The 13,518-nt window shown below is 46.4% G+C and overlaps 1 protein-coding gene across 1 annotated transcript in view; it reads right to left on the bottom strand.

Moving 5' to 3' along the window:
• The window catches only part of LOC126188746 (uncharacterized), a 156,196-nt gene that overhangs the window by 81,610 nt on the left and 61,068 nt on the right, over nucleotides 1-13,518 (bottom strand). Inside the window, exon 4 of the mRNA XM_049930355.1 lies at nucleotides 1,180-1,418. Coding sequence (XP_049786312.1) covers nucleotides 1,180-1,418 — 239 coding nt within the window. The remainder of the gene's footprint in view (nucleotides 1-1,179; nucleotides 1,419-13,518) is intronic.

Consider the following 13,518-nt stretch of genomic DNA (forward strand, 5'->3'; position numbering starts at 1 on the left):
TTTAATAGTAATATATTCAGCATATAACATCTAACAGGGTGTAATTACGACTAGCAGCTGGAATGGTACTTCCGTACACGTTAACACTAAAGGATTTTTTGAAAAATTATATATATATTTTTTTTAAAACTACAAACTTTTTACATTGCCATACTATACCTATAGCCAGTAGTGGCACTAAGCACAACTCAAACCATATGTCAATATAAAATAAATAATAAGGGGGAGGGGAGTCCCTTCATGAACAAACCTTTCGACCTCCCAAATCTCTAAAAGAATGCCACCAAATTAAATATAACCAACGTTATCCACCATAAACTAAAACCCTGTGATCAGCTCGCGTACGCAAACGTCTTAAATGCTATCTGTTAAAGCCAACAGCAACCACGTCAGCGGCAGCCATCCGCCTATCGAATTACAGCCAGGTGATATTCAAGGGCCATGATTGCCCAAATAGAACCCTTCAAACAACAACTTAACACCCCTCTGCCACATGGAAAAAAGTTTAATAGCGAGAGGAAGAATATGATGGTGCGTCATCTTCTTGGAGTATCATAGTTTGCTCTATCGCTTTTGAATTTCCCACTCTCCCGCAGCCATTGTTCTGCTCTGGCAAACATGGAATGTGATGGAGCCACCACACTATTTGGAAACTACCCGTGGTACAGATGTTGAGCTTCTCATCTATTACGGTGAGCTTCACCATAAATTAACGACACCTGGGCCTGCTCCCCGAATGTGATCTCAGGCTTTCTGTTACAGCAGCACTTGTTACCGTAATGTCAACTGACGCATCACCATGGATCATGAACACAAGACCGATGTAAGCAGGGGACGTCATGTGAAAACGTGTCATCGTACCATTCACGAATTTGGGTAGTCTACCATAACAGGCGGACGGCATAAGAAACACCAAGCACGCGATTGAGTAGCACTTGTTTTCCTTGTAATATGGGAAACGAACAAATTTCGGACATGGGTTGCTAAATAAAACTTGAGTCCACTCTACAACTTCTAAAAGTGTGTAATGTGAACTGTGAAACGCCGTGTATACTTTCCTTAACGCATCACCTGCCTGGAACGCCATCAGACGGCATTCCATCCCCCAGTGGGCAGTGGTCGTAATGCTTCGGCTCATCAGCATGGTTACAAGTCATTATACTCGTACATTAAGCTCACCGGGTAAGTGTCCGGATGGATGCGTGTGTTGGTGGCATACATCTTCCGCATTACGGCCAGCGCCTCTTCATTCCGTCCTTGCGCCATGAGGAACTTGGGAGTCTCTGGTAAGAGCGAGAAGACAACAGCCCCGAGGAGAGCGGGAACCGAGCTCACCATCACGAACACGTGCCAGGGATGTAGCTTCATCGTGCCCGTGTCATACTCCCAGATCTTCGTCAGCATGAGCAGACCAATTCCTGCACAGGAACAGTGATAATACATGTAGCAATACGAGTAGTAAACATTACTCTTCGTTCAGTCACTATTTTCGCAGCAGCTACACAATTGCTTGAAGGTCTCTCGGGCATGCAGCCGGGTTGACTGGTCGTTGTAGAACGAATTTTCGACGGCGTAACGTGCCATCATCATCAGGTTACTCCTGTTGACTGACGTCCTAGGCCTGCTGCTGCTGCTGCTTACATCTAATACTTTCCCCTCTTTGGGGAAGTGTGAGGGGGAGTTTGTAGCCTGTCGGCTTTTACTCCCCTGTGTACTTGTGTGTGTGATTATTTCTGTACTTTTTTGATGTCTGTGAGATGTGATGTTTGTTCTGTGTGTGTCTGGTACTTGCCTGAGGTTTGGCGAGATAATTGTAGTATTTTGGGTAGGAGTAGGATTTGGGGATGGGTATTGGGATTAATCTCTTCGACTTAGTCGTCGAAGATCGTCATGGGGCGATTGTGTTTATCGCGGGACATGTCATACCGACCTAGGGAGTGGATGAGGGCGTTTCGCGACCTGGAGGTACCTTCATAGAAGGCCCTTGCCAGGTCTTGGAAACGCTCTCTCAGGAGTGGGATTTCCGCAGCGGCATGTAAATCGTCAATAGGGAATCCAAGGGGTAAACGCAGTGCCCTCCTGAGGGCGCGGTTCTGCAGCCTCTGGAGAGTGTCCAGGTGCTGCTTCGCCGCGTATCCCCAGACAGGACACGCGTATTCCATGGCTGGCCGGATCAGGGCCTGATATACGTTCACTCCTACTGAGAAGGAAAGGGAGCTGGTTGAGTTGAGGATTGGGTACAGGATGGACATTCTGGCGCAGACCTTCCTATGGACTTCGTCTATGTGGGGTTTCCACGTAAGACGAGAGTCCAAGGTTACGCCAAGATACTTGGCGGTTCTGCGCCAGGGGAGTTGGGTTCCGTTTAGGTGAAGGTGAAGGGGGGGGGGGCGTTGAGGAGGTTCGCGCCTTCCGAGCCTACGGGTAATCAGCATCGCCTGCGTCTTTTCAGAGTTGATGGTGATTCGCCAGCGACGGGCCCATGTTTCTGTGTCATCTAAAACCCTTTGTAACCTACGGATGACCAGGTCCTTGTTCGCGTTTCTTGTGTAGAAGGCTGTATCGTCAGCGTACTGAGCGGTGTGCACCAGGGGGGCCGTTGGAGTGTCCGCAGTGTACAGACTGTACAAAACGGGCCCCAGGACCGATCCCTGTGGCACCCCAGCACGAATACGCCTCTTGGTGGAGGTGGCTGTTTCTACTTTGACAGAGAAAGTTCTGTTCGAGAGATAGCTTTTGATCTGCTTAACTATTCTCCCGGGGAACCCTTGAGTGTACAACTTGTAGAGTAGCCCTCTATGCCATACCGAGTCAAAGGTTTTGGCTACGTCTAGTAGCACTATCCCGCAGTAGCCTCTGTGGTTGAAGCCCTCTGTGGCTGCTTCAACCACTCTCATGATCTGTTGTGGGGCAGAGTGGTTCTGCCGGAATCCGAATTGGAAATCCGGCAGAATTTGCTCTCTGGTGATATGTTCTTGTATGGGTCTTAGCAGGAGGCGCTCATAGATCTTGCTGAGAGTTGGCAAGAGGCTAATCGGCCTGTAGTGCTGCGGGAATAGAGGGTCTTTCCCTGGTTTGTGTATCGCGACCACTTCCGCGTGTTTCCAGCAAGCTGGGAACTCGCGGGTACGAGTAATCTCGTTGAAGACGTTCGCGAGGTGTTCGATCGCCGTGGGTGGGAGGTTTTTGACCAACTGGTTGGTGACATTGTCATGTCCTGGAGCCTTTTTGGAGGGGAGAGACCTAATTACTTTTGCCACGTCTTCAGGGGCAAAAACTGTGGGTTCGTCTTCTGGGTCCTCCTCAGCATTGAGGAAGACGGCCAGTTGACGACGGACCACTCTCTCATGCTCATCATCCTGGGGTTCGTCCTAGGCCGGCGGGTGGTGTGATATTTATACCTGTCGCCTCTCCCCTCCACTGACACCGCGTAAGGACCGAGGGATGTGCAGGCCGCGGTGGTGGGGGTAGCTTGCGCTGACGAGATGATTGATGGGCGTCAGTACGCATACCCGCCTTAGGCGGGTGTAGTGCCCCGTTTCCGCTGCTCCTGCACAAATTTTATTGCTGGATTCTACGCTTGGCTGATTTGAAATCCGTTGTCCTTGTTAATAAGGTTCTCGTGCAGCCGGATTTCAATTGCTTCCTTGTATACACAGTCCCAAAAGCGGGATATGTTGTGCAGGACTTCTGTGTTCTCCTATTTCATACGATGATTTATCTCGCGGAAATGTTCTGCGAGTGCAGATTTTGTAGGCTGTTGGAGATCAGTGTGCGATTTGCGTTCAGTACACCTTTCCTCGATCGTGCGAATGGTTTGCTCCACATATGCTTTCCCACACTCGCACGGTATGAAATAAACTCCAGATTTCCAGAGTCCTAAATCGTCCTTCACTGTCTCTACAAGGGACTTGATCTTTGGTGGCGGGCGGTAGACGCATTTGATGTTATGACGTCCTAGAATCCTGCCTATTTTTCCAGATACCTTGCCCGCGTATGGTATGTAGGCTGTCGCTTTCGGTGGATCATCATCAGGTGTCGGCTGTGGTGTGGTCTTCTGCTCGAAGGCGCGTCGAATTTGGCGGTCACTATAGCCGTTCTTCTGCAACACATCCTTGAGGTGGTCTAGTTCCGGTTTTAAGATTTCTTCGTCGGAGATCACACGAGCTCTGTGAACTAATGTATTTAGTATTCCTTCCCTTTGTGACGGGTGATGGCAGCTGGAGGCGTGAAGGTACAGATCCGTGTGGGTTGTCTTCCGATAGACGCTGTGTCCCAGGCTTTTTCCGTACCAGAACATCCAGGAATGGTAGCTGTCCGTTTTTCTCCACCTCCGTGGTGAACTGAATTTGAGGGTGGATAGAGTTCAGATGTTGTAAGAACAGTTGGAGCTTCTCTTCCCCGTGAGGCCAAATGACGAATGTGTCGTCAACATATGTGTAGAAATCTGCTGGTTTTAGTGATGCTGATTCTAACGCTTTCTCCTCAAATTCTTCCATGTACATGTTGGCCACCACAGGTGACAGAGGGCTACCCATAGGTACGCCGTCTGTCTGTTCGTAGTAATGTCCGTCATAAAGAAAATATGTTGACGTGACCACAGAGTTAAATGCTTTCGTGAATGTGGGCCGAAATTTCTTCTCAATAAGGTCCAGCGAATCCTTGAGTGGAACTCTCGTGAAAAGTGATACAACATCGAAATTGACCATAAGATCTGAGCTGGCCAACTTGAGTTTCCCCATACGTTCCACAAACTGAGCCGAGTTTTTGATGTGGTGCTCACAGCAATAAAAGTTCTGCAGGAGCAGCGGACACGGGGCACCACACCCGCCGAAGGCGGCATGCGTACTGACGCCCATGTCATCTCTTCAGCGCAAGCTACCCCCATCACCGCGGCCTGCACATCCCTCGGTCCACACGCGGAGTCAGTGGAGGGGAGAGGCGACAGGTATAAATACCACACCACCCGCCGGCCTAGGACGTCAGTCAACAGGAGTAACCTGATGATGATGGCACGTTACGCCGTCGAAAATTCGTTCTACAACGACTAGTCAACCCGGCTGCATGCGCGAGAAACCTTCAAGTATCTCATTCTCCGGAAATCTACGAACACACAGTTACACAATTAGTAAAATTATTGCTTGCCGCGTTACATTAAAGATTACTTAGTATTTTATCCAACATCATCAACAACTACATTTTTATTTGTTGAAATAATCAGCAACCAGATCCTCAAACGAAAATTTATTCCTTTAACGGTTTCAGTCACCTAATTCTCTTCTTCAGAAGGCTGTACAGAAAAATATACGGGTCTGAAAAAACAACGCAGTAAGCAACCCAAATGCAACACCCTGACGGTAGTATCCAAATCAGGTGAAATTTGCAGCATGAGTTTGCGGCGACGAGAGATGCACATGATCAGCACTTAAGCTCATGCGCAGATCATGGACGCTCGTAGCTCCACCTGCAAGCGCTACGTGAAGGGGAAACAAGCGGCAGTGTGGACGTACTGGAATTGTTCTCTCGTGCGGTTGCTTTGCGTAAGCAGCTTCAATATGCCTCGTAGAAGTCAGCGAGCGTCTATCGAGCACGTTTCGGCGTTCGACCGAGGAAGAGTAGCTGCCTAAAGGGATTCCAGAATACCCTTCAGAGAAATTGGTGATCTTGCCGGACGGAACCAAGCAACTGTGATGCGGATCTGTAGTCGCTGGATACAGGAGGGAACGACGGACCCACGGAATCTACGGCACTCGCCTTATGCACCGCTGCTCGTGGTGACATTCATAATGTGCGCAAAAAAAAATGGGTCAAATGGCTCTGAGCACTATGAGACTTAACTGCTGAGGTCATCAGTCCCCTAGAAGTTAGAACTACTTAAACCTAACTAACCTAAGGACATCACACACATCCATGCCCGAGGCAGGATTCGAACTCGCGACCGTAGCGGTCGCGCGGCTCCAGACTGTAGCGCCTAGAACCGCTCGGCCAATCCGGCCGGCACAATGTGCGCATGGCAGCGATTGATCGTTATGCCACATCACGAAATTCGGTTTGTTGCGCCACCATCAATGTCCGCGCGTACCATTCGACGTCGTTTGCAGCAGAGTGGACTATCCGCAAGGCGTCCAATCCCATGTTTACCACTGAGTCAGCGCCAAGGGTGTTTTGTCGACGTTGGTGAGATGAATGACGGACATGGACAACCGAATGCAACGACACTGTTTTTACCGACGAATCCCGATTTTGCGGGCACGTAGGGACACCGTGGTGGGACACTGTTGAACTGTTGCTTTATGCATTGCCATAATGGTCCTGCACCCGGTATTATGGTTTTGAGCGATACTGGATTCCATATCCGAACCCCCCTCCACCGTCCTAGTATGCATTGCCGGTACACAAACCAGCCAAAATTGCATCTCTGAAGTGTTGGAGTCTGTTATCACCCATACTTTCGGAGCTTGCCTATGGCCAAATTGCAGCATGATAGTGCGCGATCACAAGTGTCACGCAATCTTCAATACTTTTTCGTCGCCAGTCGGATTGCATTGCCGCTTTGGCCTCCGTGTCCTGCCGGTCTCTCGCCTATTGAAAACGTCTGGGCGATGATTGCGGAACGACTGCCTTGGGATACACCATCCGCTGCTAACAAGATCAACTTCGGCAACCTGTGGAAGCAGCGTGGAGTGCTATACCCGAACAACATATCCAGAGCATCTTTGATCCAGTGCCTAGGCGTGTAGCAGCGGTTATAGTCGGCAACGGCAGCAACACTCAATACTCACTTCACGTGGGGCTGTATTTTCAACCATGTGATCTTTATACAACTTGTTATCTCCCAATCAATTTGGCAATGGTATCTCTGGTCCTTTTGGTGTTTCATTTTGGATGCTCGGCAGTGTAGAAGTTAGCAGCATATTGTTTAGTTTTCATACGGCTTCAGCGGAAATGCTAGTGCGCATAAGCAACGTAATAAGTAATACACCAACACTGGAAAGTGGAAGAGCAGTTAAAGTAGATTCCGAGAATACCGACCAATAAAAAAGAAGGAAGTCCACAGAAATCACCTTTTGCTCTGCACCTCATAGGTGAAAAACATAGGTCTCCGACTATTTATGCCTTACACATTTCACACTTTGTTAATAAAGGAACAAAAATGAAACTCCTACAAGAAATAGAAATATGCAAACAATCCAAACGACAAGAACATCATTTATTAAATGAACAAACCTTTTTGAGAAATAATTTTTTCAAAGTTGTGCAGCTACACTCCTAGGAGACTCGCAATTTATTATTTCAAATTTGTAATACTTACTAAACAGGAACATTGTTTGAAACTGCAACCTAATTTTTCTTATCTGTAACTAACTGTTCTTTTTCGCAAAACGTTAAGTGCGGACATAACTTGTTTAATATAACTATTCCCCATAGTTCTTTACGTAATTTCACTCGCTCCCCATTGAAATTCCCACACTCTATAAACCTATCTCCTTTCCCCCACACGCCCCCGATTCCACATGGTATGGTCTCCTCATGAACTTTTTCTTATATACACTACTGGCCATTAAAATTGTTACACCAAGAACAAAAGCAAATGATAAACGGGTATTCATTGGACAAATATATTATACTAGAACTGACATGTGATTACATTTTCACGCAATTTTGGTGTATTGGTTGTGAGAAATCAGTACCCAAAACAACCACCTCTGGCCGTAATAACGGCCTTGATATGCCTGGGCATTGAGTCAAACAGAGCTTGGATGGCGTGTACAGGTACAGATGCCCATGCAGCTTCAACACGATACCACAGTTCATCAAGAGTAGTGACCAGCGTATTGTGACGAACCAGTTGCCCGGCCACCATTGACCAGACGTTTTCAGTTGGTGAGAGATCTGGAGAATGCGTTGGCCAGGTCAGCAGTCGAACATTTTCTGTATCCAGAAAGGCTCGTACAGGAACTGCAACATGCGGTCGTGCATTATCCTGCTGAAATATAGGGTTTCGCAGGAATCGAATGAAGGGTAGAGCCACGGGTCGTAACACATCTGACATGTAACGTCCACTGTTCAAAGTGCCGTCAATGCGAACAAGAGGTGACAGAGACGTGTAACCAGTGGCACCCCATACCATCACGCCGGGTGATACGCCAGTAACGCGATGACGAATATACGCTTCCAAAGTGCGTTCACCGTGATGTCGCCACACACGGATGCGACCATCATGATGCTGTAAACAGAACCTGGATTCATCCGAAAAAATGACGTTTTGCCATTCGTGCACCCAGATTCGTCGTTGAGTACACCATCACAGGCGTTCCTGTCTGTGATGCAACGTTAAGGGGAACCACAGCCATGGTCTCCGAGCTGAGAGTCCATGCTGCTGCAAACGTCGTCGAACTGTTCGTGCAGATGGTTGTTGTCTTGCAAACGTCCCCATCTGTTGACTCAGGAATCGAGACGTAGCTGCACGATCCGTTACAGCCAAGCGGATAAGATGCCTGTCATCTCGACTGCTAGTGATTCGAGGCCGGTGGGATCCAGCACGGCATTCCGTATTACGCTCCTGAACCCACCGATTCCGTATTCTGATGACAATCATTGGATCTCGACCAACGCGAGCAGCTATGTCGCGATACAATAAACCGCAATCGCGATAGGCTACAATCCGACCTTTATCAAAGTCGGAAACGTGATGGTACGCATTTCTCCTCCTTATAAGAGGCATCACAACAACGTTTCACCAGGCAACGCCGGCAACTGCTGTTTGTGTATGAGAAATCAGCTGGTAACTTTCCTCATGTCAGCACGTTGCAGGTGTCGCCACCGGCGCCAACCTTGTGTGAATGCTCTGAAAAGCTAATCATTTGCATATCACAGCATCTTCTGGCTGTCGGTTAAATTTTGCGTCTGTAGCATGTCATCTTCGTGGTGTAGCAGTTTTAATGGCCAGTAGTGTAGTAAGCTGCCCTCTTTCTTCTTCCCTCCGCCCCCCCCCCCTTTCTGTTTATCTACCGCGTTTCCCCATTTTCTCCTCACAATTACCCCTCCTCCCACAGTGTCTCACAATCAGTCCACTACGATTACGGGTCTCACTTTTTTCTCATAATTGGTCTGCTATGACAGCAGCGCTACATTATCAGTTCCTGATAAACAATTAATTCCTCCGTTCCAGACACTGAGTTATAGGAAGGTATCAACCTTCGTAGGAGGAATGTAATTACCTAGTAAACCACAATTAGTGCCACTACATTCAATTACAGTTATAATCAGTAGGATATACCTAGTATATTATAATTAGTATGTTATTTACAATAGTTTGCAGAAAGTTGCTATAATCACGCAACAAATAATTATTACGATTACTACACCTCATTATTTGTTATAATGTAGCCATTATAAGCTAGTTTTATCCTATTTCTAATCTCTACCCCATCTCTTCCTCCCAGCCCCACTATACCACCTCAACAAGCCCTTCCCACCCGGTTTAATACTTTATCACACTTCCCACTCCTCCTCCCCCTCCCAAAACTCCCAGTCTCCAATGGCCCTCCTCCCTCCCCTCCCCTCCCCCTCCCTATATGTTACGCTTTGGTCACACAATTTTTCATATACAATTTACCTTCTTCGTTTCTTGCCCCTTTCTATGTACTTAAAAACAAACAATCCCTACTTCTCTCAACTTGCCCGGCCCTCCCCCCCCCCCCCACCCGGCCATTGCCTTTCTATTACTACTACAGTGCTTTACAATCAATGTCTGATTTGTAATTGGATTCGCTTGGTGCAGTCAGTTAATTATATTAAGCTGTTATCTCCCATTGGTGGAACATCGTCGCTTCTTAGGTTACAGTCGCTATTTCAATGTTTACAGTTATGTACAGTGAGTTGCAGTCAGTAGGTTGCAATCAGTATGCTAGTTTCAATAATTTGTAGTAAATGGCTATAGTCGGATGTTCACTAATTTGCTATTTGCTGATAGTAAATCGTTAATAGTATCGTAGACACAATAGCTCGGCCATATTGTGTTGGGTTTAGTTGCTGTTGGTTTATAGTCATAATTAAGCAGCTGTTTACAGCTGCAATTAGTCAACCTTTTACTGTTCGTTAAATTTGTTAACAATTAGTTTTTTACTATCGTTTTTCACACAGCTTGATCATCTATAGTTAAGAGTTGCAAGGCATCTAGGGTTGTAAGTAGTGAAGCAGTTTCAGTTTTAAGCGGTTAGCCACTTGCATTACCAGCTAGTTAAACATTTCTTAATGCAGATACTAAGCCAACTACAAGCTGCAGTTGGTGATTCACTTTTGGTACAGGTGGTTAAATAATTAATGGTTCAAATGACTCTGAGCACTATGGGACTTAAATTCTGAGGTCATCAGTCCCCTAGAACTTAAAACTACTTAAACCTAACTAACCTAAGGACATCACACACATCCATGCCCGAAGCAGGATTTGAACCTGCGACCGTAGCGATCGCGCGGTTGCAGACTGTAGCGCCTAGAACCTCTCGGCCACCCCAGCCGGCAACTAATTATTACCAATGGCCTATAGACATTGTTACAGATGCTCTGATTTATAGACAAGTAGTGTTTACGGTTAATAAGCAGTTTTAGTCATTCAGTATCAGGTAGTCAAACGTCTTGTACTTATTTCATATAACTAATATTAAATCGATAGTTATATTTACTTCACAAATCCTTTTATGATTTTGTACATTTTTGTGAACTAGCTATTCCTCTGTAATAGAAGTGCACAACTATGCACACGTTTCCTTTCTCCTATAGTTATTTTTGATCCTTTGTTTTACTAAAAATAAATGTAAATGTCGTGTGACTAGCGCCTCCCGTCAGGTAAACTGTTCGCCGGGTGCAAGTCTTTCGATTTGACGCCACTTCGGCGACTTGCGCGTCGATAGCGATGAAATGATGATGATTTGGACAACACAACACCCAGTCACTGAGCGGAGAAAATCTCCGACCCAGACGGGAATCGAACCCGGGCCCTTAGCATTGACATTCTGGTGTGCTGACCACTCCACTACTGGGGGCGGTAGGAATTGCCTCACCAATTGCTCCAGTTATTTCTTGCGACCACCATATATTCCACTGCTGGTTTGTTTCACTATAATAGAAGAATAGAGTTGTGCCCATTCTTTCGTCCTTCTGTAGTTACTCTCTGGCAGATGCAGAATTTCGTCGGTGGCAGACCTTCACGCTCTTCAGCCTGTTGCTGATGCCACAATACTTGCCCCCTTCATCGCGAATGTTGTGACGATACACGACCTCTTTTTGTTCTACAACCCCCCTGCCCTGCTGACACATGATTGTGCACTTCCTTAAATACTTTCTCACAATATAGTTTTTACCACAATATGACGACCAAGCTTTGTTTACGTACCACCCCATCACACACAATGTACTGTGGTTGTATTGCAAATAGCTTACAATCTTCGACAGCTACTTATGCCTTCTTCCATTCTGTGGTGGTGGCACCTACTCTTAATGCAGAAACCTTTCGGCTCAGCCCATCTGCAGTTTCGACTGTCCTGCCTGATTGATGAATTACTTCAGGATTAAATTCACTGCATTTTAGTGCCCAACACGTTAACATGCCTAAGAGATCTTTTAAACCTAACAGCTACTTCAAAGCTGCATGATCAGTTATGAATTTCAATTACGTACCATAAATTAGCACTAAAAGTGTGTTATCCATATTCGAAACATAACGGTTATAGAGCAGTTCTTTTCTGCTTGATTCAACTGATAACAGGCGTAGACAAACAGATATTTACGTCATTCATTTCTGATTAAATATATAGCAGAGGGACTTCGCTTTATATTATCTATGGAAGGAGAATGTATCTATTGACATGTGGATTCTGTTGATAATAACTTCGTGTACCTTAATGGCCTTGAGAAAATGTTTCGGTTGGGCGACACTTCAGCGACTTCCGTGTATCTAACCAGTTATCCAAGTAGGTGAAGGGGACCTAAGGCTTAGCGTGCAATCCGAAACACGTTTTGCTTTCGGCACATCTGCACATCACAGAGAAGTGAATGGTACGTTGAAAGGCAGAGGTGATTGTAAAAAAGATGCTACAAGACAATTGAATTTTTGGAATTATTTGTGTTTAGGGTACGTGAAGTTCAAAACTCGAATATTAACCTCGAAAAATAGTTCGAAGCAACTATCAAATATTCTCGATGAAATCGACTTTGAAATTTTTCGACGCTCGTTAATAAGCCGAAGTAAGATACTCTTCAAGACAGGCAGCGTGGCTGTGTGGTAGAATTCTCGCCTGCCACATGGGGGTTTTATGTTCGATTCCTGTCTGACGCAAATTTTTAACAGAGGCAGCTCCCCTGGCAGTTCCATGTAGTTTAAATTAATGGTTGGTTATAATTAAACTTCCCCTGCATGGGCCAGTGCAGGCGGAACACTGTTTACCGTATAGGTATCCAACCTTACACGAGTTATGTTCAGACTGTTGGGCTCTGAGCACTATGGGACTTTAACTTCTGAGGTCATCAGTCCCCTAGAACTCAGAACTACTAAAACCTAACTAACCTAAGGACATCACACACATCCATGCCCGAGGCAGGATTCGAACCTGCGACCGTAGCGGTCGCGCGGCTCCAAGACTGTAGCGCTTAGAACTGCTCGGCCACTCCGGCCGGCTCAGACTGTAAGTTGCAAGATTTGAGTGTTAGTGTAACGACTTGTCGTTAGGCGTCGGCACTGACACAGCGACGTAAAACTGAAACACATGGATCAGTGTGGATAACATTTGCACATAGTGAATGGGTATGCATAAGATGAGCAGGGCTCCTTGCTCGTGAAGCTGTTTTACCGGAACAACAGCAACAGTGCCGCTGCTCTTCGCGAGTATTGACGTCTAAAAGGAATACGGAGAGGCCGTCTGTCCGCGTCGGTGTTGAACAACATGATTCGGAATTTCGAACTGAGTGGCGATTTGGGGAACTGCTCCCGGGAGAGGCCGAAGACCAATTGCGCCACGACTTGTTGAAGATGCTACTGCTGACATGGTTGAAAATGCTGGACAAAATATGCGATCTTCAAGCAGTGCACGAGCTATGTCACGATAGCTGAGAGCCGGCCGGAGTGGCCGAGCGGTTCTAGGCGCTTCAGTCTGGAACCGCGCGACTGCTACGGTCGCAGGTTCGCATCCTGCCTCGGGCATGGATGTGTGTGATGTCCTTAGGTTCGTTAGGTTTACGTAGTTCTAAGTTCTAGGGGACTGATGACCTCCGATGTTAAGTCCCATAGTGCTCAGAGCCATTTGAACCATTCTGATAGCTGAGAAAAATTAGAAAAATTGTGAAACGATATCTCTAGTGCTGTCCTGGGTCAGATCGTTGTCATATTTAGCGACGTCTGTATCCTGGAACGTCAATATGGTACCCCCCCTCAAAAAAAAAAGTTCAAATGTGTGTGAAATCTTGTGGGACTTAACTGTTAAAGTCATCAGTCATTAAGCTTACACTCTACTTAACCTAAAT

The sequence above is a fragment of the Schistocerca cancellata genome, chromosome 5 (assembly GCF_023864275.1).
Source record: "Schistocerca cancellata isolate TAMUIC-IGC-003103 chromosome 5, iqSchCanc2.1, whole genome shotgun sequence".
Lineage (NCBI taxonomy): Eukaryota > Metazoa > Arthropoda > Insecta > Orthoptera > Acrididae > Schistocerca > Schistocerca cancellata.